This window comes from Panthera leo, chromosome C1 (genome assembly GCF_018350215.1).
Source record: "Panthera leo isolate Ple1 chromosome C1, P.leo_Ple1_pat1.1, whole genome shotgun sequence".
Taxonomy (NCBI): Eukaryota; Metazoa; Chordata; class Mammalia; order Carnivora; family Felidae; genus Panthera; species Panthera leo.
Window position 1 is genome coordinate 40,695,982 of NC_056686.1, and position 14,226 is coordinate 40,710,207.

General features: G+C 34.0%; 1 protein-coding gene across 2 annotated transcripts in view; it reads left to right on the forward strand.

Moving 5' to 3' along the window:
- CC1H1orf185 (chromosome C1 C1orf185 homolog) overlaps positions 1 to 13,659 on the forward strand; it is a 35,504-nt gene extending 21,845 nt beyond the window's left edge. For both annotated transcript variants that reach the window (XM_042952940.1, XM_042952941.1), the window contains exons 3-5: positions 438 to 573; positions 11,089 to 11,125; positions 12,945 to 13,659. In XM_042952940.1, coding sequence (XP_042808874.1) covers positions 438 to 573; positions 11,089 to 11,125; positions 12,945 to 13,339 — 568 coding nt within the window. In that variant the 3' untranslated portion in view covers positions 13,340 to 13,659. The remainder of the gene's footprint in view (positions 1 to 437; positions 574 to 11,088; positions 11,126 to 12,944) is intronic.
- Positions 13,660 to 14,226: the final 567 nt, after the last annotated feature.

The window sequence follows — 14,226 nt, forward strand, 5'->3', positions numbered from 1 at the left end:
TTGTAAGTATGAGTTTCAATTCAGTTTCCTTCCTCTTACTTTTGCCAGGTATATTATTAAATATAAAGCTGATGAATGAGTTTCGTTTAATTTCATTTCCTTTGCCATTGAAAGCAAATTTATGAAAAGACTAACATTAAAGTAGATTGATTATCTCACAACCAGAAAGAAGGATATAAAAAAAATCATGGTTAATTTAAAACTAGAAATATTAACCCTGCATAAGAAGTAGCATAATTTACATACTACAAATAAAATAGGTGTAATGAAATCAGTAATAGATGAGAAGAAACTATATATATTGATTTGTGTTTTAAAAATTAATATATAATAATATGTTCTGATTTTTAAACCTTTATGTATAACTATTGGAAACAATTTAATTGGTTTATAATGGAACATATGTTTAATAATATTTTCTATAAAATATTTTTCAGAGAAATATTTCAAAATTCCAAATTTAAAGCAACTGATGAGAGATGCAGGCAAAGATCATCAAAGGCAAAGATTAAATCTCATTCTCAGTGTGTTTTTATTTCTCGAAACTTTCATACTGGAGGATACCAATTACTGGTAATGTATAATATTTTATATAAATATTTTCAAATAATTTATTTGATACCATGTCATTAGCATTGTTGTCTTTAAATTTGAAAGAGTATCCATTGTTATTTTTAAGTTTGAGAGACAATAACCTGGACCTAAATTTAAATTACCCAAACTGGTTAGTTTTTATGAGAAATTGAAAACTAAACGAAAATGTCTGCTTTTATAGTTGCTTCTCTATATTTATTTTTTTTTAATTTTTTTGAAGCTTATTTATTTTTGAGAGAGAAACAGAGTGCAAGCGGGGAGGAACAGAGAGAAAGGGAGACACACAAAATCTGAAGCAGACCCCAGGCTCTGAGCCATCAGCACAGAGCCCGTTGCTGGAACTCACCAACTGTGAGATCATGACCTGAGCAGATGTTGGATGCTTAATGAACTGAGCCACCCAGGCACCCAGCTTCTCTGTATTTCTAACCTGAGAGCCTATACTCCTCATAGTGGGATTGTTATTGAAGATACATGGAATAAGAAAAAGCAAAATTGCCAGGCCTGTCAGAAGAAAGCGATTTAGAAATAAGAGGATACTTGGGTAACCAAATAATCTAACAAAACTAATTGAAATTAAGTACAATTAACAAGAACCTATTAAGACTTCATTGTACTCTGGGGCACCTGGGAAGCATCCGACTTCAGCTCAGGTCATAATCTTATGGTCTGTGAGTTCAAGCCCCATGTGGGGCTCTGTGCTGACCGCTCAGAACCTGGAGCCTGCTTTTGATTCTGTGTCTCCCACTCTCTCTGTCCCTCCCCCACCATGCTCTGTCTCTCTCACTTTCAAAAATGAATAAATGTTAAAAAATTTTTTAAAAGACTTCATTGTATTCTAAGCTCTGGGAGCCCCCTATTAAGGATGGTTAAGATATGAATCTTACCTTAGAGATGCTAGTGTAGTACAAGTGGGAAAAACAGACACATAGTTAACTTTCTGTTACGTGATATCAAAAACAGTGTTATATGCACAAAGTAAAACAAGGGAGATACCAGTAGAAGTTTAAATCTATGATATAACTAAACAAAATAAGTATTAGTGGTTGATAACATTATTATTATAGCAATAAATAAATATCGACAAATTGGTAGGATATCAAAGTTTCATTTTACATATTGAATATTGAACTCAAGTTAAACTCAATTTTCATTTGTTTAACAAATATTTTTTGACAACAGTAGTTTTGGCACTGAGGCTACATAAACAAATAAGATATGAGTTCAGACCTAGTTAGTAGCCCCAAGTTAGTAGCAAAGAAAATCATATAAACTAAAATTATTACAACATAACATGGTAAGAGCCACAAAATTGACGAAATGCAGGCAAAGGAGCATAAATTGAGGAAGGCTTCACAGAGAAGAAATTTTTAGCTGGATTTGGAGAAATAATTTGCCAGACGGAAAAAGAACAAAAGATATTCTATGTTTAAAAGCTTACAGGTATGAAAGTAAGTAACATGTTCGGTAAAAATGCTATAATATTTAGAGCCTAGGGTTCATAGGAGGAAGTGGTAGGAAAAGATCCTGGAGACGAGGCTGTGAGGATCATTTGCAGTCTAAGCATTTTGGATTTTGCCCCATAGGCTTCACAGATCCCCTGGAGGCATTATGGGATTATGGTCAAGGGCATAGACTGTAGAGCCAGTTGATGCAGTTTGGAATCCTGGCTCTTCCACTACTAGCTGTGTAATCTTAGGCAAATTACTTAACTTCTGTGTGTCTGTTTCCTCTTCTGCAAAATGAGGATGATTTCATCTCCATAGAATTGTTATGGGAAGTAAATGAATCAGTATGTAAAAAGCACTCAGAATCATGCCTGGCCACATAGTGAGAAACATATAAGTATACCATTATGATTACTGGAGGGTTTTAAGCAGGTGGGTTTAATGATCAAGTTAATTCTAAAGATTAATAGCTCTGACTTTCAAATGAAAGATGGTTTGAAACTGAGATTGCATTGCAGAGAAAAAAAATGTTTCTATGTATACATTTAATATTAATTGAATTTACTCAATACCCATCACATGCTAGGCATTTTGCTAGGTTCTATTGGTATAATGATGTCTTCATACCTAATGATGGATACAGACAGACAGTTACAAAAATATCTTGAGTGTTGTAATGGAAGAAATACATATATAGTAGCCCTGAATTTTAACTGTTTATTGTTCATTCAACAAATATCTAATAAAGGCTTATATGCCAGGCACTGTTCTAGGCAACTGAAAATTTGGTAGTGAACAAGGAAAATAAGAGTCCCTGCTCCCCTGACATTTATAACCTAGTGGGAGAGATAAATAATGCACAAGTAAATATAAAATATTATTTTGGACTCTTGATAGTCAGTGATAGGAACCTAATTTAGAAGAAAAGTAGTATAAAACATAGAATAAAAACATGGTATGAAAAGAATAAGGTAGTGCTGACCTCAGCCATAATCACTTTCAGTACAAAAGGATTCTTTTTCTTATTGTACCTCTTTTTCTCATCTCAATTTCTACCTGTGTATTGGCCCCTTCCTCACCTACTAGAGACAGGCAGGCAGGAGGATGAAAGTTATAACAAAAGATATGGCTTAATATATAGAACTAGAGCTTGGTTTATTTAAAAAAAAGCTTTTATTGTGAAATACAGCATATATACAAAAGAGTACCCGCAAACAATTTAAAGACTAGTAAGTGTAATTATTTATGCCTATCACCCAGAATAAGAAATAGAATATTACCAGTAACTTTGAGGTGTCCTGAGTCTTCATTTATCTCTTACAATCTAATCCTCACCTTCCTGTGGACCCATTATCCTGTAATTGCAGTTAACCATTTATTTGCTTTTCTTTATGGTTTTACCACAAATACTATAGATCCTTGAGCAATCTACTGTTAAATTTTATATGTTTTTAGACTTCATATCTAATACATTCTTACCTTTTTATGTAACATTATGTTTCTGAGATTCATCCAGGTTGGTGCATATACTCATAGCTCATTATGGGCTGTTATACAGTATTCCATTTTATGAATAGATCAAATTTTAAGTTTTGAAAATAATTCTAAAATTAAAAGACCTTGAATAGCCAAAGCAATCTTGAGAAAGAAGAACAAAACTGGAGTTATCACAATCCTAGATTTCAAGATAAACTACAAAGCCGTAGTAATCAAAACAGTCTGGTACTGACACAAAAACAGATACACAGATCAATGGAACAGAATAGAAAACATGGAAATGGTCCCACAGCAATATGGTCAACTAATCTTTGAGAAAGCAGGAGAGAATATCCAATGGGGAAAAAGACAGTGTCTTCAACAAATGGTGTTGGGAAAACTGGACAACAATATGCAAAAGAATGAAACTGAAACACTTTCTTACACCATACACAAAAATAAATTCAAAATAGATGAAAGACAAATGTAAGACAGGAAACCAGCAAAATCCTAGAACACAGGCAGCAACCTCTTTAACATCGGCTGTAGCCCAGAGACAAGGGAAACAAAAGCAAAAATTAACTATTGGGACCTCATCAAGATAAAAGCTTTAGTGTCATATCTAAAACTTTTCTCCAACTGAAGGTGGTAAAGATTTATGTGTATGTTTTCTTCTAAGAGTTTTAGTAGTCTTAGCTTTTATATTTAAGTGTTGGATCTATTTTGAGTGAGTTTTCATATGTGGTTTGAGGTATAGGCCCAATTTCACTCATTTGCATGTAGATATCTGGTTGTCCCAACACCATTTGTTGAAAAGACTATTATTTTCCCATTGATTGTCTTGGCACACTTGTTGAAAGTCAGTTAGTTGACTACAAATGTGAGCATTTATTTCTGGAATCTCAATTGTATTCCATTGATCTATATATTTATCCCTTACATCATACCACATTAAAAAAAATTTTTTTTAATGTTTATTTATTTTTGAGAGAGAGACAGACAGAGCCAGCGTGCAAGTGGAGGAGGGGCAAAGGGAGAGGGAGACACAGAATCTGAAGCGGGCTCCAGGCTCTGGAACTGTCAGCACAGAGCTTAAAGTGGGACTCGAACTCACAAACCATGAAATTTTGACCTGAGCCAAAGTCGAAGGCTTAACCAACTGACCCACCCAGGCACCCCTATCAGTATCACATTTTAATTATTACAGCTTTGAAGTAAGTTTTAATATCAGGAAGTTTTCCAACTTTGTTCTTCTTTTTCAAGATTATTTTTGGTATGAAGTTTTACATTCTATATTTCTATCTTTGATCTGCTTTTAATTTTTTAATAAGGTGTGAGGTTTAGATCAATGCTCATTTTGGGGGCTACTGATGTCTATTTATTGGAAAGGTATCCTTTCTACACTGTTGCTTTTGCAACTTTTGTCAAAAATCTATTGGGCATATATGTGTGGGTCTATTTCTGGATTCTTTATCTGTACTATTCACCTGTGTGTCTGTTGCTACCAATACCACACTCTAGCTACGTAGTAAGTCATAAAATTGAGCAGTTTGGTTCCTCCAATTTCATTCTTCTTTTCGACTTTTTTAAAGCTTTTGCCCGTTTATAAAATTTTAAGATAAACTTATCTCTAGCTACAAAATATCTTGTTAAGATTGTTGTGATGGGAATTGCATTTAGTTTACAAATTAGTCTATAGTAAATTGCCGTCTTTACTGCGATTGATATTTATATTGACCTGTGCTCTGTGACGTTTGTAAATAAATTTATTTATTACTTCGAGTAATGTTTGTTGTAGAATCCATAGGGTTTTCTTCAATACAGTCACATCATTTGTGAAAAACATCAATTTTACTTCTTTTCCAATCTTTATGCTTTTATTTTATTTTCTCATCTTATTGTACTGGGTAAGACCTCCAGTATAATGATGAATAGAAGTGAGAACAGTTATCCTTTTTATATTCCTGATCTTAGAATGCATAATACATTCAACTCTTCACCAGTAAGTGGGAGGTTAGTTATGGAATTTACAGATGCATATTGTCAGGTCAAGGAAATTCCCTTCTATTCTTAGTCTACTGACAGTTGCTTTTTTTTTTTTTTTTTTTTTTTTTTTAGTCATGAAGTTTGCTGAATTTTGCCAAATAGTTTTTCTGCGTCTTTTGACATAATTCACATGGATTTTCTCTTTTGCTAATGTGAATTACATTTAATTTCAAATATTACACCAACCTTGTATTCCTAGAATAAACCCCCCTGGATTTGATTTACTAATATATTTTAAATCATTTTGGCATCTATGTTCATATGAGGTATTATTCTTGTAATATCTTTGTGAGATTTTAATATCACAGCTATTCTGGTCACAAAACAATTGTGAAATGTTTCCTGCTCTTCTACTTTTTGAAAAATACTGCTTTCTCAAAGTTTTTCTAGAATTTACCAATGAAGTCATCTACATCTGGAGTTTTCTTCAAGAGAAAGTTTTGCCTATAAATGTAGTAACTAATAGATATGGGGCTATTTAAATGTTCTATTTTGTATGCTTTAGAAATTTATGTTTTTTCAATGAATTTGTCCATTTTATATAAGTTGTTATTTATTGACATAAAGTTTTTAATAGTATCCATTTATTATCCTTCTAATATCTGTAGAATCTTTAGTGGTGGCACTCTTTTTATTCCTGATTATATTTCTCTTTTCTAAATCAGTCTTGCTAGGAAGTTTCAATTTTATTATTCTTAGACTTCCCTCCCTTTATAATATAAACATTTAATGTTTATATTTTCCTCTAAGCACTCCTTTTGCTGCATCCCACAAATTTTTATGTTTTCTTTTCATCATTATTCAGTTCAATATATTTTAGAATGCCCTTTCATTGTCTTTCCTGATATTGACATTTTGAAGAATACAAGCCAGTTATTTTATAGATCATAGATTCAGTTTGACTTTCCTTATGATCAGATTCATTTTATCAGCTCTGAAGACATTCAATATTTGTCTACTTTTCACTAGTGATTTTAGTTGATCACACAATCAGGATGGTGTCTGTTCTTCACCTACTGTATTATTCCAGTTTTTGCCCTAGCAATTAAATAATTTGTGTGATGACATTTTGTGATCATGTAAATATCCTTCATCAAACTCTACTTACTAGCTATATAAATTATTCTTGCCTGAGCCAATCTTTACAAAACTGTAGCAAAATGATGTTTTTCTAATTCTACCACTTCCATCTATATTTGTCATGTGGCTTTCTACTGTAAGAAAAAAGGTCCCCGTCTTTATTACTTTATGTATTTATTTATTATCTGTATAGACTAATGGGTTTCTGTGTTATTCAGCAGATGATAATCCATTACTATAATTATTTTGATTGTCAGATTTTTCAAAATTTGGCCAGTGGGAACCCCTTCAAGGTTGTTTCTCTGTCTTTTTTGATATGTCTTTATCATTTTTTGATTCCTTACTTCTGATACTATAGCATCATTTTTAATAGTTGGAAGAATATCCATTTTATTAATATTTATGTATCATAATGCATTTATTTTTATTTTATTTTATTTTATTTTATTTTATTTTTTATTATATGAAATTTACTGTCAAATTAGTTTCCATACAACACCCAGTGCTCATCCCAAAAGATGCCCTCTTCAATGCCCATCACCTACCCTACCCTCCCTCCCATCCCCCATCAACCCTCAGTTTGTTCTCAGTTTTTAAGAGTCTCTTATGCTTTGGCTCTCTCCCACTCTAACCTCTTTTTTTTTCCTTCCCCTCCCCCATGGGTTTCTGTTAAGTTTCTCAGGATCCACATAAGAGTGAAAACATATGGTGTCTGTCTTTCTCTGTATGACTTATTTCACTTAGCATCACACTCTCCAGTTTCATCCACGTTGCTACAAAGGGCCATATTTCATTCTTTCTCATTGCCATGTAGTACTCCATTGTGTATATAAACCACAATTTCTTTATCCATTCATCAGTTGATGGACATTTAGGCTTTTTCCACAATTTGGCTATTGTTGAGAGTGCTGCTATAAACATTGGGGTACAAGTGCCCCTATGCATCAGTACTCCTGTATCCCTTGGGTAAATTCCTAGCAGTGCTACTGCTGGGTCATAGGGTAGGTCTATTTTTAATTTTTTGAGGAACCTCCACACTGTTTTCCAGAGCAGCTGCACCAGTTTGTATTCCCACCAACAGTGCAAGAGGGTTCCCGTTTCTCCACATCCTCTCCAGCATCTATAGTCTCCTGATTTGTTCATTTTGGCCACCCTGACTGGCGTGAGGTGACATCTGAGTGTGGTTTTGATTTGTATTTCCCTGATGAGGAGCGACGTTGAGCATCTTTTCATGTGCCTGTTGGCCATCCGGATGTCTTCTTTAGAGAAGTGTCTATTCATGTTTTCTGCCCATTTCTTCACTGGATTATTTGTTTTTTTGGGTGTGGAGTTTGGTGAGCTCTTTATAGATTTTGGATACTAGCCCTTTGTCCAATATGTCATTTGCAAATATCTTTTCCCATTCTGTTGGTTGCCTTTTAGTTTTGTTGATTGTTTCCTTTTCTGTGCAGAAGCTTTTTATCTTCACGAGGTCCCAATAGTTCATTTTTGCTTTTAATTCCCTTGCCTTTGGGGATGTGTCAAGTAAGAAATTGCTGCGGCTGAGGTCAGAGAGGTCTTTTCCTGCTTTCTCCTCTAGTGTTTTGATGGTTTCCTGTCTCACATTCAAGTCCTTTATCCATTTTTGAGTTAATTTTTGTGAATGGTGTAAGAAAGTGGTCTAGTTTCATTCTTCTGCATGTTGCGGTCCAGTTCTCCCAGCACCATTTGTTAAAGAGACTGTCTTTTTTCCATTGGATATTCTTTCCTGCTTTGTCAAAGATTACTTGGCCATAGGTTTGTGGGTCTAGTTCTGGGGTTTCTATTCTATTCCATTGGTCTATGTGTCTGTTTTTGTGCCAATACCATGCTGTCTTGATGATTACAGCTTTGTAGTAGAGGCTAAAGTCTGGGATTGTGATGCCTCCTGCTTTGGTCTTCTTCTTCAAAATTACTTTGGCTATTCGGGGCCTTTTGTGGTTTCATATGAATTTTAGGATTGCTTGTTCTAGATTTGAGAAGAATGCTGGTGCAATTTTGATTGGGATTGCATTGAATGTGTAGATAGCTTTGGGTAGTGTTGACATTTTAACAATATTTATTCTTCCAACCCATGAGCACGGAATGCTTTTCCATTTCTTTATATATTCTTCAATTTCCTTCATAAGTTTTCTATAGTTTTCAGCATACAGATCTTGTACATCTTTGGTTAGATTTATTCCTAGGTATTTTATGCTTCTTGGTGCAGTTGTGAATGGGATCAGTTTCTTTATTTGTCTTTCTGTTGCTTCACTATTAGTGTATAAGAATGCAACTGATTTCTGTACATTGATTTTGTATCCTGCAACTCTGCTGAATTTATGTATCAGTTCTAGCAGATTTTTCATGGAGTCTATCAGATTTTCCATGTGTAATACCATGTCATTTGCAAAAAGTGAAAGCTTGACTTCATCTTTGCCAATTTTGATGCCTTCGATTTCCTTTTGTCGTCTGATTGCTGATGCTAGCACTTACAACACTATGTTAAACAACAGCAGTGAGAGTGGACATCCCTGTTGTGTTCCTGATCTCAGGGGGAAAGCTGTCAGTTTTTCCCCATTGAGGATGATGTTAGCTATGGGCTTTTCATAAATGGCTTTTATGATATTTAAGTATGTTCCTTCTACCTCACTTTCTCGAGGGTTTTTATTAATAAAGGATGCTGAATTTTGTCAAATGCTTTTTCTGCATCAATTGATAGGATCATATGGTTCTTATCTTTTCTTTTATTAATATGACGTATCACATTGATTGATTTGTGAATGTTGAACCAGCCCTGCATCCCAGGAATGAATCCCACTTGATCATGGTGAATAATTCTTTTTATGTGCTGTTGAATTCGATTTGCTAGTATCTTGTTGAGAATTTTTGCATCCATATTCATCAGGGATATTGGCCTGTAGTTCTCTTTTTTTACTGGCTCTCTGTCTGGTTATCATAATACATTTAAGTATTTCTTTACTTTTAGAAATTTAGAGTTTTAAAAATGCTTAACAGTATTGTAAAGAACATTCTGCTAACTGTATATTTACACAAATCCAAAATTATTAACTTGGAAAAAATACATTTCTAAAAGTAGATTTGTTATATTGCCCTCCATAAAAATTCTACCTAATTATAGTCAGCAATATGTAAGAATGTTCATTTTGTTATTCCCTTAGTTTGGGTGGAATTTCAATCATTCTAGGGCCTTATTCTGTGGTCCCCAGACCAGCAATATCGTCATTACCTGGGAGTGTCTATTAGAATTGCAGAATCTCAGACCACCCCCCTTCTGCCCCCAGACCTACTGGATCATAATCTGCATTTGAACAAACTCCCAGGTAAGACATAGGCACATGAAACTCTGAGAGGCAGCATTCTAATATAATTTATACAGGAGTCACAAATTGAATTGGTCTTAAATCCGGCAAGGTAAATCAGGAGCCTATACTGGCATTTATCTTAATAAAAGGTAAAAGTGACAAATAAGTAAAGTGACAAATAAAAAAAGTGACTAATAAAAGGTAAAAGTGACAAATAAGTAAAAGATTGTGAAAAAAGAGCTTAATGTTATCCTATATGTATGTATAAGACTTATATATATACACACACACATACACACACACATATCGTATATATATGTACGGTGTATCCTAAGCAAACCATTTTGGGGGACAGGACAATGCAGATCAGAACAGAGTACTAACACAGTTCCCCCAAAACACAAGAAACAGTGTTATTATCTCTCCAGCCAATCCCAAACACCCTATGTACTAGCCGATTATTTGTCTTGTGGTCTAAGGAAAACCTGAATCAGAACCACTTGCAGAACGTGTTAGAATGCATACTCCCAAACACCTCCCAGAGAATGTTTTAGTAGGGTCTGATATTATGCCCAAGTATTAGAATTTTAATAAGCACAACAAGTGATTCTGATGCCCTGGAGTTCAACAACTACTATCCCATGACACTTCACAGAACACATCTGGAATGTATTGTTTGAGTAACTGTTTTATTTGCTTCAAAACAATAGACACATTTTTATAAAATTCATTTTTTTGTTGTTGTTGGTTAGTGAAATGAGTAAGTCTAGGAATTCTAATTACTTTTTTAGCCCTCTCTAGTTCTAACCAAGTGACTCTGAATTAGTGAGCAGGGAGAGAAATAATTCTGATGAACTCTATTTCACCCTTTCATTCCCTATCCTGAGACTGCCTTCTTGAACCAATTCATATTCTTTCCAGATGATACCCCAACACTTTTTCTTTTCTGACAACATATTTTTGATAAAATAAATTCATATCATAGAAAAAGAACATTCCATAGTACATTAATTATGAAGTTAAAATGTATTATTCTTATATAAATATATGTTAAATATATTTTAAAAATCACATAGAAACCATTCAGTTTTTTAAATACAAATAACTTTTTTTTTTTGCAGGAGGAACAAAGAAAAAAGGAAACAGCATGTATAAAAGGTAATTTTTCTCAACAATTTATTAAAAGAAATCATAACCAACTTATAACAATTCACATCTTAAAGAATCAAGAAGCTGACCTAAATGATACCTATTGTTTTGAAAACCATGGAAATTCAAGGGAAATGTTAATGGATTAGTATGTGAGCAGGCATATATTTCTTAGAAAACGAAACTTGCCATGTCATATCTTAAATTAAAATGTGTAATTTAAATTTTTGTTCCTTATTTATATCTAAAGGTATCATAGCTAGTGTCATATAGTAATCCTGGAGGGTCAAAAGACATGAGTGTTTTATAATCCTTTAGATTATGCGTATTGCATAGTCCCTAGTACCTCAAAATGTTATCCTCCTATGTAATTTAAGAAATGTTGGAAATAAGGGCGCCTGGGTGGATCAGTCAGTTAAGTGTCCAACTCTTGGTTTCAGTTCAAGTCTTGATCTCAGGGTGGTGAGTTCAAGCCCTGCCTTGGGCTTCACACTGAGCATGAAGCCTACTTTAAAAAAAAAAAAAGGAAAATAAAAGAAAAGTTGGATATACAAAATGTAATAAAGTATCTAAAACAGCTTTAAAAATTAATGTTATAGGGGTGCCTGGGTGGCTCAGTCAGTTAAGCGCCCGACTTCTGCTCAGGTCATGATCTCATGGCTTGTGAGTTCCAGCCCTGCACTGGGCTCTGTGCAGGCAGCTCAGAGCCTGGAGACTGCCTCAGATTCTGTGTCCCTCTCTCTCTCTGCCTCACCCCCGCTCACACACTGTCTGTCTCTCTCAAAAATAAACATTTAAAAAATAAAAAAAATAAATAATTAATGTTGTACATTAATATCAAAAGCCAATATGTAAAAATATTATAACATATGCTTAGGATATTATATCATATGATATTTTCTAAAACTTAAATTTTAAAATACCAACTGTGCAGCATAAATAATGTAATGGGAGAAGCATTAGTCTTAGAGTACTAGAAGTCCAGATGAAGTCTAGATTTGTGGTGAGTCTTCAGTCTCTAAACATGTCTTTTCCTTTGTGAAGTGGTGCTAATAGTAACTACCTTGAAAAATTATTGATAAATGAGATATGTAAGTATATCAAATTGCTTTGCACATTGTAAGGCACTCTAGGAATGTTAGATGTTACTTTAATTGGTGTAAAACCAGCCCATAGGCCCTTCCCACTGTGGACCAAACATTTTGTAATCTTACAGAAGCATGTTTTTTTACTGTTTTATTTTTTAATGTTTATTTATTTTTGGGAGAGGCAGAGCATGAGCAGGGGAGGGGGAGAGAGAGAGGGAGACACAGAATCTGAAGAAGCAGCCTCCAGACTCTGAGCTGTCAGGCAGAGCTGGGTGTCAGGCATGAACTCACGGACCATGAGATCATGACCTGAGCCAAAGTCAGGCGCTTAACCAACTGAACCACCCAGGCACCCCCAGAAGCATGCATTTTTAAAATTTATTTTAAAAAATCAGGCCTTACTTAGCTATAAATACTGAAGAAACTATCTACATTTTCTGATTTAAGGGACATTCCAGAACTGAGCTTTCTAGCCTGTTTAGAATCTTCTCCTGTGAAAACAGGTTGATTTTATCTAGAATAGCCTTTTCTATTCTTGATTATCATGAAATTGTTAATTCCTAATTACATATTCAACATTGTACAGATGGTGATAGCAACTTAGAATTTCACTATTTCATCCTACTGTCCATTATAACCCTTAAAAGAGTCTGAATTTTAAAAAGAAACATTGTCTTTATAAGTAAGATTTGGCTCATGAATTATGTAATATTAATAGTAAGTCTAATTTTCTTTTACAGCAAATAGAGATCACTCTAAAGATGAATTCTGCCTTGCAACAAAAAAGGTCATTTGTGGCCCTTCAGAGACTAGCTCGACAACACATCCCAGCAGTGTTACTTTAAGCTTATCGACACTACAATCTGATTCTCATTACAGCCAAAGTATAGACGCAGCTGATGACTGGTTTTCTGACGATACTCTAGCAAAAAAGAGCTCTCCAATGCCTTTTCTCAGAGAACCTCTAATGGAAAAAGTATTTTCATACCTGTCAACAATTTCATTAGAAGAATGTACTGAAAATGTACTGAATATGACACTTTATGATGATCAGAAAGATGACAGCATTAAGGAAATATTTTCACGAAGAAATGCAGAAGTTGAAATACAAAAATTTCAACATAATATTGAATGACTTTTTTCTTTTGAAACTTTGTGTACACTGAAATCATGGAAAGTTAAAACCAAATTACCAGCTTCTGAGTCTCTTAGAATGTCCATACTAATATTACTTTTCTTATTCCTTGCCATATAGTGGTCCTACTTCCCTTGCTGATTCTTATTTCTAGAAATAATTACAGGAAGAATTAGAGTGACATCATGAACATTAAGCTTAACTCCTTGTATCTCATCAAAAGATATAACAAATAATACAAATGTATTTCAACATGCAGGAAAATAAGAAATCTTCAGCACAAATAGAGTTTTGAATAAAACATTCACAACATTCCCTTATACTTTTGACATTTTTAATTTTATTTCAATGTGGGTAGGGCTGGGCAGAATACTTTCATCAGCTTTTCTGAATTTTAAATGCATCAATCACCTACAATTCAACTTTTATTTTGTCACGATTTTGGTAAACAATATACTCAATATCTGTTGCTCTTCTAGGGGAGCCTGGAACACTGTGAAGAATCCAGAATATTTTTCTTTGCCCTCTCCTATGTCTGCTTCTCAGAATGGTTTCCTAATCCTTACCCCACTGTGATGAAAATGTGGGCATCTATGTTCTTAAGCCTCTGATTCAAGCTAGATGAATCAGAGTTCCTCTCTAATCAGAGACCCTTGGTCAGAGTTCTGTGTTTGGTCCTGAGGGATTTCTGACACCCACTCTGTAATTAATCTTTTTTTTCCTCTTTATCCTAAATACTGTCCATGTACTTAGTCCCCTTTTTCTTTCTTTGGGGAAAAATTGCTAAATATAATATTAGCTTTTGTGCTTAATTTACTCATACCAACACTTGTGCATATCTTCCCAAGAGATAAATCATACCTATTACAGTAAATGAAAATAAACTT